This window comes from Pituophis catenifer, unplaced genomic scaffold, assembly GCF_029215685.1.
Source record: "Pituophis catenifer annectens isolate HBS135680 unplaced genomic scaffold, rPitCat1.0.hap2 SCAF_2, whole genome shotgun sequence".
Taxonomy (NCBI): domain Eukaryota; kingdom Metazoa; phylum Chordata; class Lepidosauria; order Squamata; family Colubridae; genus Pituophis; species Pituophis catenifer.
The window spans coordinates 27,816,664-27,840,383 of NW_027256882.1; the positions used below are offsets into that span (position 1 = coordinate 27,816,664).

The 23,720-nt window shown below is 44.0% G+C and overlaps 2 protein-coding genes across 2 annotated transcripts in view; one reads left to right on the forward strand and one right to left on the reverse strand.

Moving 5' to 3' along the window:
* Positions 1–23,720, forward strand: part of LOC139310039 (zinc finger protein 252-like) — a 371,392-nt gene that overhangs the window by 68,762 nt on the left and 278,910 nt on the right. The gene's annotated exons all lie outside the window — the stretch shown is intronic.
* On the reverse strand, positions 11,540–17,328 carry LOC139311958 (zinc finger protein 850-like). The gene is made up of 2 exons (XM_070936481.1): positions 17,301–17,328; positions 11,540–14,146 (listed from the first exon to the last, which is right to left on the reverse strand). The coding sequence occupies exons 1-2, from the start codon at positions 17,326–17,328 to the stop codon at positions 11,619–11,621; spliced, it is 2,556 nt and encodes an 851-aa protein (XP_070792582.1). The 3' UTR covers positions 11,540–11,618.

Genomic DNA, 23,720 nt, shown 5'->3' on the forward strand with positions numbered 1-23,720 from the left:
AAATAAGGCCAGAAAACACTGTCCACAAACACTCTGGTGACATCCCAATTTAAGCAGTCCTAACTTACCAGCCACAATTGGAACTGGTATCCATGTCACTAAACAGCCCAATCACTAAGCATGATGTCACATGACAGTGCCAAATTACATCTGTTCCTCTATAGTTCTTAAGCTAATTACTGTGTAATTAAGCTAATTACTATTTAAATTACAATTAAAATTACTTTAATTGCCTAATTAAAGGCAATTTATTTATTTATTTATTTATTTTTAAATTTGTATACCGCCCTTCTCCCTGAGGACTCAGGGCGGTGAACAGCCAAGTAAAAACATAAACTATAAACATTAAAATACAATTAAAAAGATATATATAAATTTGGCCCCATGATTAAAAACAATAACAGACAATTAAAAACATTTTAAAAAGTGTTAGGCCAGCCCGGCTTGCTGGAAAAAGAAGGTTTTAAGGGCACGGCGGAAGTCACCGAGGTCTTGGATTCTCCTTATCTCTGGGGGCAGCTGATTCCAGAGGGTAGGTGCCCCCACAGAGAAGGCCCTCCCCCTGGGGGTCACCAGCCTACATTGTTTGGCTGATGGCACCCCGAGGAGGCCCTCTCTGTGGGAGCGCACAGGTCGATGGGAGGCCGTCGGTAGCAGCAGGCAATCTCGAAGATAACTAGGTTCTATGCCATGGAGCGCTTTAAAGGTGATAACCAACACCTTGAAGCGCACCCGGAAGACCACTGGGAGCCAGTGCAGCTCATGCAGGAGAGGTGTTGTATGGGAGCGCCATGCGGCTCCCGTGACTACCAGCGCAGCCGCATTCTGGACCAGTTGGAGCCTCCGGGTGCTCTTCAAGGGGAGCCCCATGTAGAGAGTGTTGCAGTAGTCCAGGCAAGAGGTGACGAGGGCATGAGTGACTGTGCACAGGGAATCTCGATCAAGAAAGGGCCGCAACTGGCGAATCAGGCGAACCTGACAGAAGGTCCCCCTGGCTACAGCCGTCAGATGTTCCTCCAAGGACAGTTGCGTATCCAGGAGGACTCCCAGATTGCGCGCCCTTTCCGCGGGGGCCAAAGACTCGCCCCCGATAGTCAGTGATGGAGTAAACTGACTATATCGGGATGCCGGGAACCACAGCCACTCAGTCTTGGAAGGGCTGAGCTTGAGCCTACTCCTCCCCATCCATTTCATATGACTGGGACATTTAATTTCCTGCCAGTATACCCACTGATTCTGCTTGTCAGAAGCTAGCTGGGAAGGTCACAAATTGGGAATATGAGTGTCAGATGCAGTGACCAGCATAAATGTGCACCAGTTGGCAGAACACAAATTGGTGCAACTCCTTTTCTTGCACGTTCCTACCCACAGGAACTGCTGACTTGTGGTCAATGAACAAGTGCTACAATGACCACAAATTAATGGATCAGGTTTATGTCTTCTTTTACGGGGCCATAGTAACTTTGAAGGCTCAGGGAAGACGTGGTAAGTGAGGACTGCATATACAACTGAATATTCCCAAATGGTTCTCAATAACTGTCCACTCTAGACAAGTTCTAACCACTAGGACCAGATTGATTACATCCCAGTTCTGAAGGAGCTGGCAGACATGATCTCAGAACCATTGAATCATACCTTTCAAAAACATTTGAATACCAGGGAAATTCCAGTGGACTGGAAAAGTGCTGATGTAGTTTCCATGTTCAAAAAATAAAAATAAAAATTGGGGAGGGGGGATATAGAACCGCAAAACTACAGACCAATCAGCCTGACATCAATACTTGGAAGATTGTGGAAAAGGTAACCAAACAACAAATTTGTAAATACCTAGAAACAAGCAAAGTTATAACCAGAAACCAACATGAGTTTGTCAAAAACAGATCATGCCAAACAATTTTATTTCATTCTTTGACAAAGTAACTAAATTAGTGGACCAGCGAAATCCCGTGGATATGTTATATTTGGATTTCAGTAAGCATTTGATAAAGTCATCCATAACCTAGAAGATGTGGGACAGACACATCCATCCACACAGATAGATTATTAACTGTCTGACAAACAGATGTCAAAGTGTATTCCTTAAAGGAACTACATCTATATGGGGGGAAGTAATTAGTGGAGTACCTCAAGTTTCGGTTTTAGGCCCAGGACTCTTCAATTTAGATGAGGGAATCCTAGGCTGCATTAACAGAAGGATAGACTCAAGATCACATGAAGTAGTAGTTCCATTTTATAAAGAATAAGACCTCACTTAGAATACTGCATCCAGGTTTGGTCACTAGATTATAAACAAATGTTGAGACTCTGGAAAGAGTTCAGAAAAAAAGCAACAAAGATTATTAGGGGTCTGGAGGCCAAAACATATAAAGAATGGTTGTAAGAATTGGCTATGTCTAGTTTAGTGAAAAGAAGAACTAGGGGTGACATAATAGCAGCGTTCCAATACTTGAGGATTTGCCACAAAGAAGAGAGGAAGGCAAGACAAGAAGCAGTGGATGGAAACTAATCAAGGAGAAAAGCAACCTAGAACTAAGGAGAAACTTCCTAACAGCAAGAATAATTAACCAGCCTCCAGAGGTTGTGGGGGCTCCATCACTGGAAGGTTTTAAGAAAAGACTGGACGGCCATTGGTCTGAAATGATGTTGGGACTCCTGTTTGAGAAGGGAGTTGGACTAGAAGACTTGCAAGGTTCCTTCCAACCCTGTTACAAACCTCCAGTGATGGGAGCAGCCACAACCTCTGGAGGGAAGCCATTCCCAAAGAATCAACCTTCACTTGAAAGAGACTTTTTCAATCTTCCCACCCACAGAAATTGCAGCCACCAGTTTCCCAGCCTGCAGCACCAGTGGGCTTCCATTTGGGGAGGGAGGGAACCTGCAGCAGCAGCAGCTGAGAGGCTTCAGCCCAGTTGCTTCTCCGCTTCCAGGCCGTGGAGGAAACCGAACAACCGACTTGCTCCCGGACTCTCCTCCCACTTCCCTTCAACTCACCTTCCAGCTGCTGCTTCGACCGTGGGAAGAGCACAAAAGCCGCTTTGCACTCCATTTTCCTCCCATTGAGTGATCTGGAAGAGGAAATTCCTCTGTGCTTTTCTACTCATATCCTTTCTAGCAATACAGTATTCTATGGTTTTAACTCCTTAAACTCAACCACAGGCACCCCCTATTGTATTATGGGGGTTTCAGGCACAGATGTTGCCTAACTGATCGCCATCTCCTGATATCTACCTAATGATATCTACCTAAGGCACTTGCAAGATGTTTCCACTATTAAATGCCATCAAGCCATTTTTGATTTCTTGATACTGACTTTTGAGCCAAGTGAAACAGTGAAATGTGATGCTATTTAGCTTACGGAGATTAGGTTCTGAGCCCTAAAAGTTCATGAAGGTTTTACAGAATTGCAGAATAAGCTTTCCTAGGGGTGACTCTCAGCTGAAATCAATACCTCTCTACATCTCAAATTTTTATGATTGATTTAATGCGGCACCCAAGGATTTAGGACATTGCAGCAGCCATCAGGCCAGATGCTCCAGGGGAACCAGCTTGTTAAAATATTTAAATTAATAGCTGTGAAGGGTTAGTTAGACAATGAGTAAGAATACACAGTTATAGCTAGTTGGTTGGAGAGAGCTGGCTGCTGCATGAGGCAATCTAAGATGAGATTGGTTGCTGTGAGTGTAAAGGGGGAGTTTCCTTGTTTCCCCGCCTTTTTTCCTCTGTATGTGTTGTCTGTAATTTACCTCATGATTTTTCCTGCTGTGCTGATTTACCTGATGATGCTCCTATTTAGTTTACTGTTTATGTACTTGTAATATATAACTAGATTTATTTAAAACTACAAGTTTGTGTCAGCATCTATGACTCCATTTGGAACCCGGCTATGCAATTCCCTGACAGGTTATGGGCCCAGAAGTGCCCTGAAGAGCCAGAAGTAAACTTTTTCTGAGGTAAAAGTTTCACTGTGAACCTCAGGGAGGTTGAGGATGATTGGCCTGTAAAGGCAGCTATGTGTTACAGGAATGGGAGGAGGGTTTCCTGTAGTTCCTCTTAAAGGAGATGAATTATCTCTCAGGGAGCATAAAGATGGAGATGTTTCTGTAAAGGGAGGATTTGTCGACAGTTGTAAGCATCCTCCAGCAGATCTCAATGAGGAGGGGCAAAGGCAAAATGAGAAAGCAGTAGCCAGCATCATTTTGTGCTTGGAAGATAATCAGGTCATACATGTGCCTGAAGTTACATCTGCTAGAGAATGCTGGCTGGCCAAGTAACTCTCACCAGAAAACTTTATAGAATGAGGCTGAAGTTGGATGAAAGTGTGTTGGATCACCTCCAGTTTATGAGAAAAACCGTCCTCGAATTAGAAGAGCAAGGAATGGTGTTTTTAGAAGTATATAAAATGTATGTTGTGCTTAGTTCCTTTGATGATGTTTGGGACTTGTTAGTAATAAGCGTGATTTAACTACTATGTTTCCACGAAAATAAGACCGGTCTTATATTTTTTTGGGGGGGTCCAAAAGACACATTTTTGGGGGAAACACGGTATCAGGGTGATCAGCCCAGCCGGGTGCCCCACCCCACCGGAGCACATATAAGAGGCAGCACGCATGGGGGCCAACGGTGTCCAGCAGCTTGATTGGCACACTCTGGGGCTGCACAGTGCAGGCGAGTTGATTACCTGTTCAAGTAGCAGGCAGAGATATAGGCATGGAGAGGACACAAGCTGAGAGATGAGACAGAGTGAGTGGAAACTCGTCCTCACAGCAACAGCAGCAGGAAGAGGCAAAGGCACGGGGGGGGGGGGGAGACACGCAATCCCGATGCTCCGCATGACTGCCTGCTTTGTTGTGATTGTGGGAAAGCCAAGACAGAGTGGGCGAGAGGCTGCGGTCATTTAGATCCCCCTCCTCACCTCTGCAATATGATTCTGGCCATGTGAGAGCTGATTCTGGTAGTGTGCACGAGTGGTGCACTGGGAGGGAGATGTAAATGAAGCCTCTGAATTGTTTACTGAGTAGAAAATTAGGCCCAAGCCTGCCCTGCCTGAGGTTTTGCTCTCCCTCAGTAGCACGGGCACCACACAGATCCCCAAATGTGGCAGCAATGGCTTGCCCCATTGTAATGGTAGGAGAGCTCTGCTAGCACAATTTTATCTCCAGAACACAAGGACAGAGCTGAATCTAAAGCTTCCAACGGTAGTTCTTGATCAAAAGCTTCTGCTGCTTGCCCAGCGCCACCACCACCACCCCGCGATCGCTTCTGCAGGCTGCCACTGCAACTTGCTTGGTGCCCCCCTCCCCCAGCAATTGCTTCTGTGAGGCCGAGCAAGAGGAGGCCAGATGGTGTGATGTCAATCAGTTGCAACTGCTGCTGGGCACCGCCAGACCCCGCGCACTTGCCGCCTGTGTGCACGCCCAGGGGGAGTGCCTGGCCAGGGCCATCCACTCACTGTTCCACAGGCCTTGAGCTTGAAATGTCTGCTCTATCACTATCAATGGGAGCGGCCAAATTTGCTTTGGCAATTATTGATTTCTCAAGGTATGGTTTTTGTTATTTACTAAAAAGCAAAACAAGTGTTTCAACCATTGAATGGCTGCTTGGTGCCCTGAATTCCTGGAACTGTTAAGAAAAGACTTTGAAACCCTTCTGCTTTTTCTCTCGTTTTCTCATTATATGAGGAACCACACCTGGCATTTCTATCATTTATCATGATAAAAAAGGCAAATAAAACTCCCAAAAAGATTTTTTTAAAAATTACATAATTTCTGCAAAAATAACTTCTGCTGCTGATGGCCAGGTAGCCATTATCAAACTCATATGTAATAACCCATTTTTTTCCTCCTTCCTGTCTAATACCATGACATATTTGACTACAAAAAATCAAGCAAAGTCTTTTTAGTCAAATTAAAGAGTCAATTTTTCAGCTGAACTTACAATGGGACATTAGAAATAAAATTCAAATCTTCTCTACACTCATCACTTTGGGCCTCATGTGGATTTTCTTGTGTGTGATAAGGGTGGAATGTTTCCTGAAACACCGTCCACACTCGGGGCACTTAAATGGTTTCTCCCCTGTGTGTATAAGCACATGATTTAAAAGGCTAGCCCTAGTACTGAAATCTTTCCCACATTCTGGACACTCGTATGGTTTCTCTCCTGTGTGAGTCCTCTGATGAATCACCAGGCTTGAATTCTGACTGAAACTTTTCCCACAATCAGGATATTCAAAGGGTTTCTCTCCTGTGTGAGTCCTCTGGTGTGGAACGAGGTGGGAACTCTGACTGAAACTTTTTCCACAATCAGAATATTCAAAGGGTTTCTCTCCTGTGTGAGTCCACTGGTGTTTCACTAGCCTGGAATTGTAAGTGAAACGTTTGCCACCAATAGGGCATTCAAAAGATTTCTCTTCCATGCGAGTCCTCTGTTGTCTCATGAGGTGTGAGTTTCGAATGAAAATTTCACACAATCAGGACACTCATATGTGATGTGAGTCCGCTGATGTCACCATGTTGCCATGCTCACTAAAGTATTTACCACATTGGGCACACTTTTATGGCTTTTATTCAACTCACCTGCCAGCTGCTGCTTCGAACCTGGGAAGAGCGGAAAAACCACTCTGCACACCACCTTCTTCCCATTGAGTGATCCGGAAGTTCCTCTGCCCTTCTCCTCTCCTCCAATCCTTTCTAGCAATACAGTACTCGATGGTTTTAACTCCTTTATTATGTATTATGCACTTTTCAGGCACAGATGATGCCTACCTGATCGCTATCTCCATATAGGAGGCAGAAAAACAGGCTTGTCCCGTCTCTATCTAAGGCGTTTCAAGATTTTTTCACTGATTAAATGCTATCAAGTCATTTTTTTACTTCTAGCAACTGACCTTTGCAACTGAGCCTAGTGAAATGTGACACTTCAAACCCAAGAAAACACTAAGGCAGAAGTTTGTCCACCCCAAGGATAAAACACCCAGACACAAACTGAGCAACGTGGTATACAGTATGCAGTACAATGCAGTGAGCTAGGTGCAGATCTGTACATTGGGGAAACAAAACAACCACTTCATAAATGCATGGCACAACATAGGAGAACAAACCCATCAGGACTAGATTCAGCAGTCCATCTGCATTTAAAAGACAAAGGCCACTCTTTTGAAGACAGCAAAGTCCACATTTTGGACAGAGGGAATTGCTGGTTTAAAAGGAGTGAAAGAGGCCATCGATGTCAAAATTGAACAGCCCTCTCTCAACAGAGGGGGAGGGATACAGCATCATCTATCTTCAGTCTAGAACACAGTTTTTTCAACAGTTTCAAAAAGGCTACACAGCCATTTGCACCATTCAGATGACACAGATAAACCTCCAGGGGACCTTATCAACTTGCTAAAAGAATGCAAATGACTAGCTGTCTGCAAGAAGTATAAATATTCCATGTCAGAGCTGAAGAAGCTTCTTGTATGAGAAGCTAAACACCTTCAAAGAAAAACCAGAAAGTCCAGTTACCTCTTGAAAAAGCACCTTAGGGACAACCATGACTTGGATGACTGAGAATCTCCATAGACAATGTTTAAACTCCTTTTGCCTCCTTTACCAACATTCCGCTGTACTCTACAGTAGTCTAGTGCTGGTGTTACTTATCTACAGTGTGCCACTGACTGTTTTAGCCAGTTATTTGTCTTGGGGAGTGCAGGGTAACTGCTAAGTGTAACACTTAGTTTTGTAAGAGACAGAAATTTGAAAATTGGAAGCTTGATACTGCTTAGCTTTTTAAAATTAACTAGATTCTAGGCCTTAAAAGCTCATGAAGCACTTATTTGTGTGCAGACTCCCTAAATTTACCAACTTGATTCCATTAACAATGTGATGGTTGTAAATGCAAAGATAGTTTGCCAATAGTGCTGAGTATCTGTAGCTGAGGTGTAAGAATTGAGGGTGGAGGTTCGTTCCCCAAGCTTGTGGGTTGGTTTTTGAATTTTTTGTTACCAAACTAGATAACATTTTCAGTGGAATTTAGAGAATGTCATAGTTGATGTTCTCCTGCTTATAAGAGCTTCGCAATGAGAGGGTCATGTTGGATAAGGCTCTAGTGATAGGTCTTGTCATTGGTCAAGTGTGGCTCACTTCAGGTGAGGGTCTTGTGATGGGGAGGTCACATCAGGTGAAGGACATTGGGAGGTGAAATGCTAGTTGGGGAGGTTTGGGGTTGGTTGAATGTTGATACAAGCCGTATCACTAAACCCTCACCTGACATGACCTACTGACCACACAATATTACCTACCCTGATAATGAAACGTTCAGAAAACAATCTACAAGCTCAGAGAATGAATCTCCATTCTCATTGTTAGCCAAAAAATATTTGTTTATACCATCATAATCTGGAATGGTTACTAAACGAGGCAAATGGTAAATGAGGACTAGCTGTATTTCAGCCAGAAAAAGAATCCATTGCAGTGGATGTCATTTGTTGGAAGCATCACGGAGAGGAAATAATTGTTTTCATATCCAGTTGGTGGATCACTCAGAAGGATGTGAAGGATCGTGGTGAGAAAAAAACATTTCTGCTCTGGGAGGTCCCCTTCCTTTGGGACTGATGGAGGCGTTTGTGATTATGAGCGCACAGAAATAGATGGCTTTGTTAGTCTGAGCTCTTGCCAAGAAGGCATCGCGGGGACCACAGACACTTCTTAAAAGCTCTCTCACCATGGTTCCTTCTAATAATCCTCTTTGTTATCCTAGCTCCCTCAACTGATTGTGATACAATTTAAGTGTCCAGACCCTTAATCATCTTAGTTGCTCTTCTTTGCATCTTTTCCATAATCTCAACATCTTTTTTGTATTGTGGTGAACAGAACTGGGTGCAGTATTCTAAGTGTGGTCTCACTAGCATAGCGTGAAGCAGTACTATTACTTCTTGTTGTTTTGACACAATCCCTCTGTTGATGCAGCCTAGAACTTTATTGACTCTTTTTAGCGGCTGCAGCACATTACTGGCTCATACTTGTCCACTGGAATACCTAGTTTCCTCTCCCACTTAATACTGTTGACCCAGGTACTACCTTATTCACTACCTGTGTATTTGGTTTTTCCTAAGTGTAGGATCTTAGTTTATTCACCACTGAACTGCACTTTGTTGGCCCAATGCTCACGTGTCAAGTTCCTTCAGGATCTTGAGCCCATCTTCTAAAGTATTGGCTCTTCCCCCAAAACTAGGTGTCATCTGCAAATTTCAGGAGTTCCCCTCCTATCCCCTCTCTAGATCATTTATGAAGATATTGAAGAGTAATGGGCCCAAGACTAAACCTTGAGGTACCCTACTGCATGCTTCTCTCCATGTAAATGTAGTTCATTGAGGACTATCAACTGAATGCAGTTTGTCAGTCAATTGTGAATCCACCTGGTGCTGTTTCTGTCTATCCCACATTGTTCTATCTTACCAAGAAATAAGTTGTTGTCTACTTTGTCAAATGTCTTGCTGACGTCCAAGTATATTATCTCCACAACATTTTACAAATTCACTAGTTTAGTTACTTTATAAAAAATGGCAATGATGTTTCTCTGGCATGATCTGTTTTTAACAAACCCATTCTGGATGAAGCTCTAGCTTGGGAATAACTTGTGAAATTCTCAATCTTTTAAAAGAAGGAATAAAACCAGGGAGTCCAGAGCCCAGAAGAACCAAGAAGAGGGCACAGGCACCTTTAAATACCCAAATGCCACACTCAAGACCAGCTTTCAAATTGCTCAGCCAAGTTCTTCTTATGTTATAGAAATTCATCCCTAGACTTTCTGAAACATTTGTGTCTACTCACTGTCTCCATCTATGGTGACCTCAAGTTTCGCGATGAATCTGGTTCAGAATTCAGAGAATCATTAGGGAAGTCAGATAGATCCTCAGTAATTCTATGATTTTCAAAATCCTGCAAATCCACTGGCACAACCAATTGCTGCTTTAGCGGTTGTAAAGTTAAAAGGAAAAGCATAGCTTAGTTGTCCAGTTTCAAATGTCCTACTTTCCATCGCTCAGACTGGCACTGATGGAGAAAGGATGGAGCAAGACCATCCTTGAATCTGAGAAGAATGCCAACCAAAACAGATCCAGTTTAGCCACTCAAATTTTTTAACTGTGCCTAATGAACTGTCATTCTTTCATAGAATTTAGGACTGGGACAGATAGCAATGCAACAAATAAATTAAGAGGCAAAAGCCTAATTGCAGCTCCCATCATCAGAGGCACAGAGTGGCTAGGCTGATGTACGACTGAAACAAATTTTCGATTTATAATGAAGAGGCAAGGGAAGCTGAGGAAGACAGATTGGTCATAGAGATGTGGAATGCACAAAGGATAGGTTACAAATTAACAATTGTCTTAGAGATCCACTGTATGTGTGGAGTCCTTATCACTGAGCAAGAGTTGGGAAATGAGCTTTACATTACCTTTTTATTATTAAATTAATTTATTATAAAACTATTATTAAATTATTAATTGCTACCCAATTCACAGTTTGAGGCAACTCTGAGCAACTTGCCTTGCCGTAACGGTCATAGCAACAGCGACAATACCCATTTTTTCCCCTTGTCAAAGCTACTGATAATTCTAACTTAATGCATTTTTAAAAAGAATCATTTTTCAATACTGTACATTTTCCCCCTCATGTTAAGTTAGCAAAACAGAGAGATTTGTTGTCACTCTTCTGCGCAACAGTGTGGCAAAATAGCAGCCGCTTCCACAAGTCCGCTGCATGGCCCAGGAACAAATCCAGAGCCCACTGAAAATGATCACTGCTTCCAGGACACAGTCATGAGGGCCAGGGATGCGGGTCCCTCCCCTTCCCCAACATGAGGATCAGAGAGGTAAGGAGGTGGAGGGTGTGAGGCCTAGTGGGGTGGGAGTCCACCATAAGGATTACAGAGACCCAGTAGGAGTGTGAAAAAAAACCTGTGGGGACCCTGTGGGGGAGGGAGAGAGTGAAAGGACTGGGGGGACTGTGTAGAGGAGGGAAGGGCCTAGGGGACACAACAGTTGGAAACAGAGCACAGCGTGTCTTGGAGGAAGGCCGAGGGATGCCTGCAGCAGGTAATACAGGCCCTGCTCTAGGCCTCCAAGAGTTTTCCTCAGGCCTAAGATAGCCAGTGTTCTGCTTAGCAACTTGCACATTCAATTAATGGCTGCATCAGGGAGAGCAGGGGGATGCAGGTAGTTAAGGAAAGCAGTTAATGGCCCTTATAACACACAACCATAATTGCAAGGCCCATAATAATTGTATCTTGAGGACAACTTTTATGCTCGTTGGGGAATTCTGGGGCCCCAAATCTGGAGGAAACTAAGGCAGAAGACTGAAACTCCAGATGTGGGAATTCCATAATCAATATACAAACACATCACCCAAATGTCTTTTTCAGGCATTCCACTACTTCTGCAAAAATGAAATATCCAGAAACTGCTGCTGAAAACCAGAAACAATTAGTTACCCTTTCCGCTTTCTTTTTTTCCCCACCTACAAGTGTAATCCTGAGACATGTTTGAATAAAAAGAATCAGGTCAGAATTCAAATAGTCAATTTCTCACCGACAATTTCAATGGGAGATTGCAATGAAATACAAGCCTTCTTTAAACTTATCTACTTTTGCCTCATATGGATTTCCTTGTGTGCAATAAGGGATGATTTATGCCTGAAATAACATCCACAGATTGGACATTTGAAAGATTTCTCTCCTGTGTGAGTCCTCTGATGTATCACTAGGTTGGAATTCCGACTGAAACTTTTGCCACAGACAGGACATTCAAAGAGTTTTTCTCCGGTGTGAGTCCTTTGGTGTATCACCAGATCAGAATTACGACTGAAACTTTTCCCACAGTCAGGACATTCAAAGGGTTTCTCTCTTGTGTGAGTCCTCTGGTGTATCACCAGTTGGGAAGTTTGACTGAAGCTTTTCCCACATTTAGGACATTTAAAGGGTTTCTCTCCTGTGTGAGTCCTCTGGTGTTTCAGCAGGCTGGAATTCTGACTGAAACTTTTCCCACACTCAGGACATTCGAAGGGTTTCTCTCCTGTGTGAATCCTCTGGTGTATCACCAGATAGGAATTCTGACTGAAACATTTCCCACAATCAGGACATTTAAAGGGTTTTTCTCCGGTGTGATACCTTTGATGTATCACCAGTTCAGAATTACGACTGAAACTTTTCCCACAGTCAGGACATTCAAAGTGTTTCTCTCCTGTGTGAGTTCTCTGATGTATCACTAGGTTGGAATTCCGATTGAAACTTTTGCCACAGACAGGACATTCAAAGGGTTTTTCTCTGGTGTGAATTCTTTGGTGTATCACCAGATAAGAATTACGACTGAAACTTTTCCCACAGTCAGGACATTCAAAGGGTTTTTCTCCAGTGTGAGTCCTTTGGTGTATCACCAGTTCCGAATTACGACTGAAACTTTTCCCACAGTCAGGACATTCAAAGGGTTTCTCTCCTGTGTGAGTCCTCTGGTGTATCACCAGTTGGGAATTTTGACTGAAGCTTTTCCCACATTTAGGACATTTAAAGGGTTTCTCTCCTGTGTGAGTCCTCTGGTGTTTCAGCAGGCTGGAATTCTGACTGAAACTTTTCCCACACTCAGGACATTCAAAGGGTTTTTCTCCTGTGTGAATCCTCTGGTGTATCACCAGATAGGAATTCTGACTGAAACATTTCCCACAATCAGGACATTCAAAGGGTTTTTCTCCGGTGTGAGACCTTTGATGTATCACCAGTTCAGAATTACGACTGAAACTTTTCCCACAGTCAGGACATTCAAAGTGTTTCTCTCCTGTGTGAGTTCTCTGATGTATCACTAGGTTGGAATTCCGATTGAAACTTTTCCCACAGACAGGACATTCAAAGGGTTTTTCTCCGGTGTGAATTCTTTGGTGTATCACCAGATAAGAATTACGACTGAAACTTTTCCCACAGTCAGGACATTCAAAAGGTTTTTCTCCAGTGTGAGTCCTTTGGTGTATCACCAGTTCCGAATTACGACTGAAACTTTTCCCACAGTCAGGACATTCAAAGGGTTTCTCTCCTGTGTGAGTCCTCTGATGTATCACTAGGTTGGAATTCTGACTGAAACTTTTGCCACAGACAGGACATTCAAAGGGTTTCTCTCCTGTGTGAGTCCTCTGATGTATCACCAGGCTGGAATTATCGCTGAAATTTTTCCCACAGTCAGGACATTCAAAGGGTTTCTCACCTGTGTGAGTCCTCTGATGTACCACCAGGCTGAAATTACGACTGAAACTTTTCCCACATTCAAGACATTCAAAGGGTTTCTCACCTGTGTGAGTCCTCTGATGTATCACCAGGCTGAAATTACGACTGAAACTTTTCCCACAGTCAGGACATTCAAAGGGTTTTTCTCCTGTGTGAGTCCTCTGGTGTTTCACCAGGCTGGAATTATCACTGAAATTTTTCCTACATTCAGGACATTCAAATGGTTTTTCTCCTGTGTGAGACCTCTGATGTATCACCAGGCTGAAATTACGACTGAAACTTTTCCCACAGTCAGGACATTCAAAGGGTTTTTCTCCTGTGTGAATCCTCTGATGTTTCACCAGGCTGGAATTATCACTGAAATTTCTCCCACAGGCAGGACATTCGAATGGTTTTTCTCCTGTGTGAGTCCTCTGATGTATCACCAGGTTGAAATTACGACTGAAACTTTTCCCACAGTCAGGACATTCAAAGGGTTTCTCACCAGTGTGAGTCCTCTGGTGTTTAATTAGGTCAGAATTACAACTGAAACATTTCCCACATATAGGGCATTCAAAGGGTTTCTCTCCTGTGTGAATCCTCTGGTGTATCACGAGGCTGAAATAGTGACTGAAACTTTTGCCACAGATGGGACATTCAAATGGTTTTTCTCCTGTGTGAATCCTTTGGTGTTTCACCAGATTCGAATTACGACTGAAACTTTTCCCACAGTCAGGACATTCAAAGGGTTTTTCTCCTGTGTGAATCCTTTGGTGTATCACAAGGTCAGAATTACAATTGAAACTTTTCCCACAATCAGGACATTCAAAGCGTTTCTCTCCTGTGTGTGTCCTCTGGTGATTCACCAATCTGGAGTTCTGACTAAAACTTTTCCCACATATAGGGCATTCAAAGGGTTTCTCTCCTGTGTGAGTCATCTGCTCTATCACCAGGATGGAATTCTGAGTGAAATTTTTCCAACAATCAGGACACCCAAATGTTTTCTTTCCTGTGTGAGTCCTCTGGTGGCTAATGAGGTCAAAATTTTTATTTAAACTTTTCCCACAATCAGGACATTCAAAAGGTTGTGTCTCCTGTGTGTCTTTGATATATCACCAAGTTGCCATACTCCCTCAAGCATTTACTGCATTGAGAGCACTTGTACGGCTTCTCTCTTGTGTGGGTCCTTCCATGAACCACAACAGAGCTATTTTGACCAAAGGTTTTGTCCCACTGAGATTTGTATGGCTTCTCTCCAGTCTGGATCCTCTCATGCATAATCAGCTGTGATTTTAAAGTTCTCTCTTTCCCACAATAGGCACATCTATGGAGTTTTTCCACAACTGATATTCCTGAGTAGGTCAAATATATGGATGATCCCTTGTTTAGTGCTGCTTTGATTCAAACTGTTTTTTCCCTCCCAGAGCGAGGCCTGCATCACAGTCTGTTCTACGTGGCTTTCCAATGGACCTTTTCCTCCCCACTGACTTCCAGAGATACCCCTCTTTTTCGGAATGAAAAAATAATCTCCCTTGACTTTTTATGTAATGTATCCTTATCCTTCCACATAACCTATTTTTTCCAGCTCAGAATCTAATTTGATTTTCTCTCTTTTGTCTAGCTGCCGGGGAAGGAGAATTGTGTGGTTTTCTGAAGGAAATGGAAAATAGTTTGATTTCTGGGTCCATTTGTTTTCCTTTTCAACATTGCTTGTTATTCTTAGTTGTCCAGAGTGTTCTTATTGCCATCCTCTTTTGTCTATAGGATTCAAAGAAAAGTGTATTGTTAATTATAAAATGGTTGCAGAAGATATGAGAAAAAGAAAAAAAGTATACAGAAAAAAAAAAACGAAGAGGTCACAATGCTAGAAATCATGAAATTCTCCTTGATTTGGGTCAATTTTTTATTTATTTTTTTAAATTTGATTTATATGCCGCCCTTCTCCGAAGACTCAGGGCAGCTTACAATGTGCTCAGCAATAGCCTTCATCCTTTTGTATATTTATACAAAGTCAGCTTATTGCCCCCACAAACTGGGTCCTCATTTCACCTACCTTAGAAAGGATGGAAGGCTGAGTCAACCTTGAGCCTTGGCGAGATTCGAACCCTGCAGTAATTGCAGGCAGCTGGTCTTAATAAGCTTAATAACAGGGTGCCTTAAACCCCTGTACTACCAAGGCAAAATTTTTAGCATTGCAAAGGGTTATCATCAAATATATCTGGAACTGCTGGGGATAGATTATATAATTACAGACATATGCATACAGAGGTAAATACAGATACATCCACACATATATAAATGGAGAAAATCTATGTCTCACCAAATGTCCCAAAATGGTTACAGTCAAACCTTCTGAGCTAACTTTAGACATGTGGGGGCTTTAACTGATGAAATGATGCCTAAAGTCTCTGCAAGATTTGAGGTACCAGTTTTCCTCATGGAAGTCCTCAGCTCCAAATAAGGCCAGAAAACATTGTCCACAAACACTCTGGTGACATCCCAATTTAAGCAGTCCTCACGTACCAGCCACGATTGGAACTGGTATCGGCGTCACTAAACAGCCCAATCACTAAGCATGATGTCACATGACAGTGCCAACTTACATCTCTTCCTCTATAGTTCTTAAGCTAATTATTGTGTAATTAAGCTAATTACTATTTAAATTACAATTAAAATTACTTTAATTGCCTAATTAAAGGCAATTTCATATGACTGGGACATTTAATTTCCTGCCAGTATTCCCACTGATTCTGCTTGTCAGAAGCTAGCTGGGAAGGTCACAAATTGGGAATATGAGTGTCAGATGCAGCGACCAGCATAAATGTGCACCAGTTGGCAGAACACAAATTGGTGCAACTCCTTTTCTTGCACGTTCCTACCCACAGGAACTGCTGATTTGTGGTCAATGAACAAGTGCTACAATGACCACAAATTAATGGATCAGGTTTACGTCTTCTTTTACGGGGCCATAGTAACTTTGAAGGCTCAGGGAAGACGTGGTAAGTGAGGACTGCATATACAACTGAATATTCCCAAATGGTTCTCAATAACTGTCCACTCTAGACAAGTTCTAACCACTAGGACTAGATTGATTACATCCCAGTTCTGAAGGAGCTGGCAGACATGATCTCAGAACCATTGAAACATACCTTTCAAAGATATTCGAATACCAGAGAAATTCCAGTGGACTGGAAAAGAGCTGATGTAGTTCCCATGTTCAAAAAAAAGAAAAGGGGTGGGGGGAAATAGAACCACAAAACTACAGACCAATCAGCCTGACATCAATACTTGGAAGATTGTGGAAAAGATAACCAAACAACAGATTTGTAAATACCTAGAAACAGGCAAAGTTATAACCAGAAACCAACATGAGTTTGTCAAAAACAGATCATGCCAAACAATTTTATTTCATTCTTTGACAAAGTAACTAAATTAGTGGACCAGTGAAATCCCGTGGATATGTTATATTTGGATTTCAGTAAGGCATTTGACAAAGTCGTCCATAACCTAGAAGATGTGGGACAGACACATCATCCATCCACACAGATAGATTCATAACTGTCTGACAAACCGACGTCAAAGTGTATTCCTTAAAGGAACTACATCTATATGGGGGGAAGTAATTAGTGGAGTACCTCAAGTTTCGGTTTTAGGCCCAGGACTCTTCAATTTAGATGAGGGAATCCTAGGCTGCATTAACAGAAGGATAGACTCAAGATCACATGAAGTAGTAGTTCCATTTTATAAAGAATAAGACCTCACTTAGAATACTGCATCCAGGTTTGGTCACTAGATTATAAACAAATGTTGAGACTCTGGAAAGAGTTCAGAAAAAAAGCAACAAAGATTATTAGGGGTCTGGAGGCCAAAACATATAAAGAATGGTTGTAAGAATTGGCTATGTCTAGTTTAGTGAAAAGAAGAACTAGGGGTGACATAATAGCAGCGTTCCAATACTTGAGGATTTGCCACAAAGAAGAGAGGAAGGCAAGACAAGAAGCAGTGGATGGAAACTAATCAAGGAGAAAAGCAACCTAGAACTAAGGAGAAACTTCCTAACAGCGAGAATAATTAACCAGCCTCCAGAGGTTGTGGGGGCTCCATCACTGGAAGGTTTTAAGAAAAGACTGGACAGCCATTGGTCTGAAATGGTGTTGGGACTCCTGCTTGAGAAGGGAGTTGGACTAGAAGACTTGCAAGGTTCCTTCCAACCCTGTTACAAACCTCCAGTGATGGGAGCAGCCACAACCTCTGGAGGGAAGCCATTCCCAAAGAATCAACCTTCACTTGAAAGAGACTTTTTCAATCTTCCCACCAGCAGAAACTTGCAGCCACCAGTTTCACAGCCTGCAGCACCAGTGGGCTTCCATTTGGGGAGGGAAGGAATCTGCAGCAGCAGCAGCTGAGAGGCTTCAGCCCAGTTCCTTCTCTGCTTCCAGGCCGTGGAGGAAACCGAACAACCCGACTTGTTCCCGGACTCTCCTCCCACCTGCTGCCCTCAACTCACCTGCCAGCTGCTGCTTCGACCGTGGGAAGAGCACAAAAGCCGCTTTGCACTCCATTTTCCTCCCATTGAGTGATCCGATAGAGGAAATTCCTCTGTGCTTTTCTACTCATATCCTTTCTAGCAGTACCGTATTCTATGGTTTTAACTCCTTAAACTCAACCACAGGCACCCCCTATTGTATTATGGGGGTTTCAGGCACAGATGTTGCCTAACTGATCGCCATCACCTGATATCTATCTAATGATATCTACCTAAGGCACTTGCAAGATGTTTCCACTATTAAATGCCATCAAGCCATTTTTGATTTCTAGGTACTGACTTTTGAGCCAAGCGAAACAGTGAAATGTGATGCTATTTAGCTTACGGAGATTAGGTGCTGAGCCCTAAAAGTTGCAGGCCAGATGCTCCAGGGGAGTCAGGTTGTTAAAATATTTAAATTAATAGCTGTGAAGGGTTAGTTAGACAATGAGTAAGAATACACAGTTATAGCTAGTTGGTTGGAGAGAGCTGGCTGCTGCATGAGGCAATCTAAGATGAGATTGGTTGCTGTGAGTGTAAAGGGGGAGTTTCCTTGTTTCCCGCCTTTTTTCCTCTGTATGTGTTGTCTGTAATTTACCTCATGATTTTTCCTGCTGTGCTGATTTACCTGATGATGCCCCTATCTAGTTTACTGTTTATGTACTTGTAATATATAGCTAGATTTATTTAAAACTACAAGTTTGTGTCAGCATCTATGACTCCATTTGGAACCCGGCTATGCAATTCCCTGACAGGTTATGGGCCCAGAAGCACCCTGAAGAGCCAGAAGTAAACTTTTTCTGAGGTAAAAGTTTCACTGTGAACCTCAGGGAGGTTGAGGATGATTGGCCTGTAAAGGCAGCTATGTGTTACAGGAATGGGAGGAGGGTTTCCTGTAGTTCCTCTTAAAGGAGATGAATTATCTCTCAGGGAGCATAAAGATGTTTCTGTAAAGGGAGGATTTGTCGACAGTTGTAAGCATCCTCCAGCAGATCTCAATGAGGAGGGGCAAAGGCAAAATGAGAAAGCAATAGCCAGCATCATTTTGTGCTTGGAAGATAATCAGGTCATACATGTGTGTGAACATACATCTGCTAGAGAATGCTGGCTGGCTAAGTGACTCTCACCAGAAAACTTTATTGAACAAGGCTGAAGTTGGGAGAAAGTGTGTTGGATCACCTCCAGTTTATGAGGAAAACCGTCCTCGAATTAGAAGAGCAAGGAATGGTGTTTTTAGAAGTATATAAAATGTATGTTGTGCTTAGTAACCTTGATGATGTTTGGGACTTGTTAGTAATAAGCGTGATTTAACTACCATGTTTCCATGAAAATAACACTCGGTCTTATATTTTTTGGGGGGGGGAGGGGTCCAAAAAACGCATTTTTTTGGGAAACACGGTATCAGGATGATCAGCCCAGTCAGGTGCCCCACCCCACCGGAGCACATATAGGAGGCAGCACGCATGGGGGCCAACGGTGTCCAGCAGCTTGATTGGCCCACTCTGGGGCTGCACAGTGCAGGTGAGTTGATTACCTGTTCAAGCAGCAGGCAGAGATATAGGCATGGGGAGGACACAAGCTGAGAGATGAGACAAGAGTGAGTGGAAACTTGTCCTCACGGCAACAACAGCAGGAAGAGGCAGAGGCACAGGGTGGGAGACACGCAATCCCGATGCTCCGCATGGCTGCCTGCTTTGTTGTGACTGTGGGAAAGTCAAGACAGAGTGGGCGGGAGGCCGCAGTCATTTAGATCCCCCTCCTCACCCGTGCCATATGATTCTGGCCATGTGAGAGCTGATTCTGGCAGTGTGCACGAGTGGTGCAGTGGGGGGGGGGGGAGATGTAAATGAAGCCTCTGAATTGTTTACTGAGTAGAAAATTAGGCCCAAGCCTACCCTGCCTGAGGTTTTGCTCTCCCTCAGTAGCACGGGCACCACACAGATCCCCAAATGTGGCAGCAATGGCTTGCCCCATTGTAATGGTAGGAGAGCTCTGCTAGCACAATTTTATCTCCAGAAGACAAGGACAGAGCTGAATCTAAAGCTTCCAACCTGTAGTTCTTGATCAAAAACCTCTGCTGCTTGCCCAGCGCCACCACCACCACCGCACGATCGCTTCTGCATTCTGCCATTGCAACTTGCTTGGTGCCCCCCTCCCCTGGCAATTGCTTCTGTGAGGCCGAGCAAGAGGGGGCCAGATGGTGTGATGTCAATCAGTTGCAACTGCTGCTGGGCACTGCCAGACCCCGCGCACTCGACACCTGTGTGCACACCCAGGGGGAGTGTCCGGCCAGGGCCATCCACTCACTGTTCCACAGGCCTTGAGTTTGAAATGTCTATTTGTGATTCTTACGCAATGCTGTTTTAGAAATGAAACATCTACTGTTTTTGTCACATCTCCCCACCAAGTGAGGGGGAACCACAAAAGTATCAGTCCCTTGGTGCGCTCTCACTCACCAGCAATCAAAGGCTAACAAGGAGGCTCCTCCAAGCAAAGGAGATCACAGTAGGAGTTGCAAATAAACCTGGAGATCTTGTGCTCAAAATCACAACTCCTTTTCTTCTCAGTTCAATATTCCTATAGCTCTTCTCCATGAAGGTCACCTGCAAGGGAGAACAGCTTTTACATCTGAAATTTTACACTGCTTTTGTCACTGCCCCAAATTCCCCCAATATATGTGCTGTTCATACTTTTTCTTCGACTTGCGTGCCACATTCTTGACAAAATCTGAATAGACATGCTTGGTGCCCTGAATTCCTGGAACTGTTAAGAAAAGACTTTGAAACCCTTCTGCTTTTTCTCTCGTTTTCTCATTATATGAGGAACCACACCTGGCATTTCTATCATTTATCATGATAAAAAAGGCAAATAAAACTCCCAAAAAGATTTTTTAAAAATTACATCATTTCTGCAATAATAATAATAATAATAATAATAATAATAATAATAATAATAATAATAATAATAATAATAATAATAATAATAATAATAATAATAATTTTATTTCTATACCGCCCTTCTCCCGAAGGACTCAGGGCGGTGTACAGCCTATTTAAAAACACAGAAACAAAACAATTAAAATTTAAAATCATTAAATAATTAGGCTCCAATTAAAATCCCAGAAATTTAAAATACCCCAATTTAAAAACGTTATGTTAATAGCCCGGCCTGGCGGAACAACAGGGTCTTCAGAGCGCAGCGAAACACCCGGAGGTCAGAGATCTTACGTATTTCCGGGGGCAGTTCATTCCACAGGGCTGGGGCTCCCACAGAGAAGGCCCTCCCCCTGGGTGTCGCCAGCCGACATAACTTGGCCGATGGCACCCTGAGGAGACCCTCTCTGTGGGAGCGGACTGGTCGGTGGGAGGCTATTGGTGGCAGAAGTCGGTCTCGAAGGTACCCGGGTCCTATGCCATGGAGCGCTTTAAAGGTGGTAACCAACACCTTGAATCGCACCCGGAAGACCACTGGGAGCCAGTGCAGCTCGCGCAGGAGGGGTGTCACGTGGGCGCAACGAGTTGTACCCATAACCACCCGCGCGGCCGCATTCTGGACCAGTTGGAGCCTCCGAGTGCTCTTCAAGGGGAGCCCCATGTAGAGAGCATTACAATAGTCCAACCGGGAGGTGACAAGGGCGTGAGTGACCGTGCGCAAGGCGTCCCGATCCAGAAAGGGCTGCAACTGGCGAATCAGGCGAACCTGATAAAAGGCCCCCCTGGCCACGGCCGTCATGTGCTCTTCTAAAGACAGCCGTGCGTCCAGGAGGACACCCAGATTGCGAGCCCTCTCTGTGGGGGGCAAAGATTCACCCCCAATAGTCAGCGATGGCACCTGCTGACTATATCGGGGCGCCGGAAGCCACAGCCACTCGGTCTTGGAGGGGTTGAGTCTGAGCCTGTTCCTCCCCATCCAGGCCCGCACGGCCTCCAGGCAGCGGGACATCACATCAAGGGCATCGTTGGGGTGGTCTGGGGTGGAGATGTACAGCTGAGTATCGTCAGCGTACAGACAACATTTCACCCCAAAACCACGGATGATCTCACCCAGCGGCTTCACATAAATGTTGAAGAGGAGAGGCGAGAGGACCGACCCTTGCGGCACTCCCCATGTGAGATGCCTCGAGGTCGACCTCTGTCCCCCTGCCAACACAAACTGCGAGCGGTCGGAGAGGAAGGAGGAGAACCACCGCAGAACGGTGCCCCCTATTCCTAACCCCCTCAACCGCTGCAGCATGATACCATGGTCGATGGTATCAAAAGCCGCTGAGAGATCTAATAGGACTAGGACAGAGGAGCAACCCCTGTCCCGAGCCCTCCAGAGATCATCCACCAACGCGACCAATGCCGTTTCTGTGCTGTACCCCTGCCTGAAGCCCGACTGGTACGGGTCCAGATAGATAGCTTCATCCAGGTGCCGGGGAAGTTGTCGTGCCACCACGCTCTCAACAACCTTCGCCACAAAACGAAGGTTGGAGACTGGACGATAGTTGGCTAATTCAGCCGGGTCCAGGGAAGGCTTCTTGAGGAGGGGCCTCACTACCGCCTCTTTCAAGGCGGCAGGAAAGGTACCCTCACTCAAAGAAGCACTTATAATCCCCTGGAGCCAGCCTCGTGTAACCTCCCGGGAGGCCAGCACCAACCAGGAGGGACACGGGTCCAATAAACACGTGGCGGCACTAATCTTACCCAGAACCCTGTCCACATCCTCGGGAGTCACAGGATCAAACTCCTCCCAGATGACATTCTCAAGACCTGCCCTCGTCTCCTCCTGTGGACTCATCCAGTCGGAGTCCAAGCCATCCCGAATCCGAGCGACTTTATCATGCAGGAATTGCACAAAATCCTCAGCACGACTTCTGCTGCTAATGGCCAGGTAGCCATTATCAAACTAATATGTAATAACCCATTTTTTTCCTCCTTCCTGTCTAATACCATGACATATTTGACTACAAAAAAATCAGGCAAAGTCTTTTTAGTCAAATTAAAGAATCAATTTTTCAGCTGAACTTACAATGGGACATTAGAAATAAAATTCAAATCTTCTCTACACTCATCACTTTGAGCCTCATGTGGATTTTCTTGTGTGTGATAAGAGTGGAATGTTTCCTGAAACACCGTCCACACTCGGGGCACTTAAATGGTTTCTCCCCTGTGTGTATAAGCACGATTTAAAAGGCTAGCCCTAGTACTGAAATCTTTCCCACATTCTGGACACTCGTACGGTTTCTGTCCTATGTGAGTCCTCCGGTGTCTCACCAGGCTGGAACTCTGACTGAATTTTTTCCCACAATCAGGACATTCAAAAGGTTTCACTCCTGTGTGAGTCCTCTAGTGGTTCACAAGCTCAGAATTCCAAAGGAAACTTTTCACACAATCTGGACACTGATATGTTTTTTCCCTGGAGTGGGTCCTCTGGTGTGTCAGCAGTCTAGAATTGCTACTGAAATTTTTTCCACAATCAGGACATTCATAAGATTTCTTTCTTATGTGCATCCTCTGGTGTATCACCAGATTGGAATTTTGACTGAAAATTTTTCACAATCAGGACATTCAAAGGGTTTCTCTCCTGTGTGAGTGCTCTGATGTCTCACTAGATGGGAATTTCTAATGAAATCTTTCCCACAATCAGGACATTCAAAGGGTTTCTCTCCTGTGTGAGTCCTCTGGTGTGGAACGAGGTGGGAACTCTGACTGAAACTTTTTCCACAATCAGAACATTCAAAGGGTTTCTCTCCTGTGTGAGTCCTCTGGTGTTTCACCAGCCTGGAATTGTAAATGAAACGTTTGCCACAGATAGGGCATTCAAAAGATTTCTCTTCCATGCGAGTCCTCTGTTGTCTCATGAGGTGTGAGTTTCGAATGAAAATTTCACACAATCCGGACACTCATATATGATGTGAGTCCTCTGATGTCACCATGTTGCCATGCTCACTAAAGTATTTACCACATTGGGCACACTTTTATGGCTTTTA

Coding starts and splice junctions, on each gene's coding strand:
- LOC139311958 (XM_070936481.1), bottom strand. CDS start 17,328: ATGGAGCCCCCACAACCTCTGGAGGCTG. Junction 14,147..17,300: donor CCCACAACCTCTGGAGGCTG/GTTAATTATTCT, acceptor CTCACACAGGAG/AGAAACCCTTTGAATGCCCT.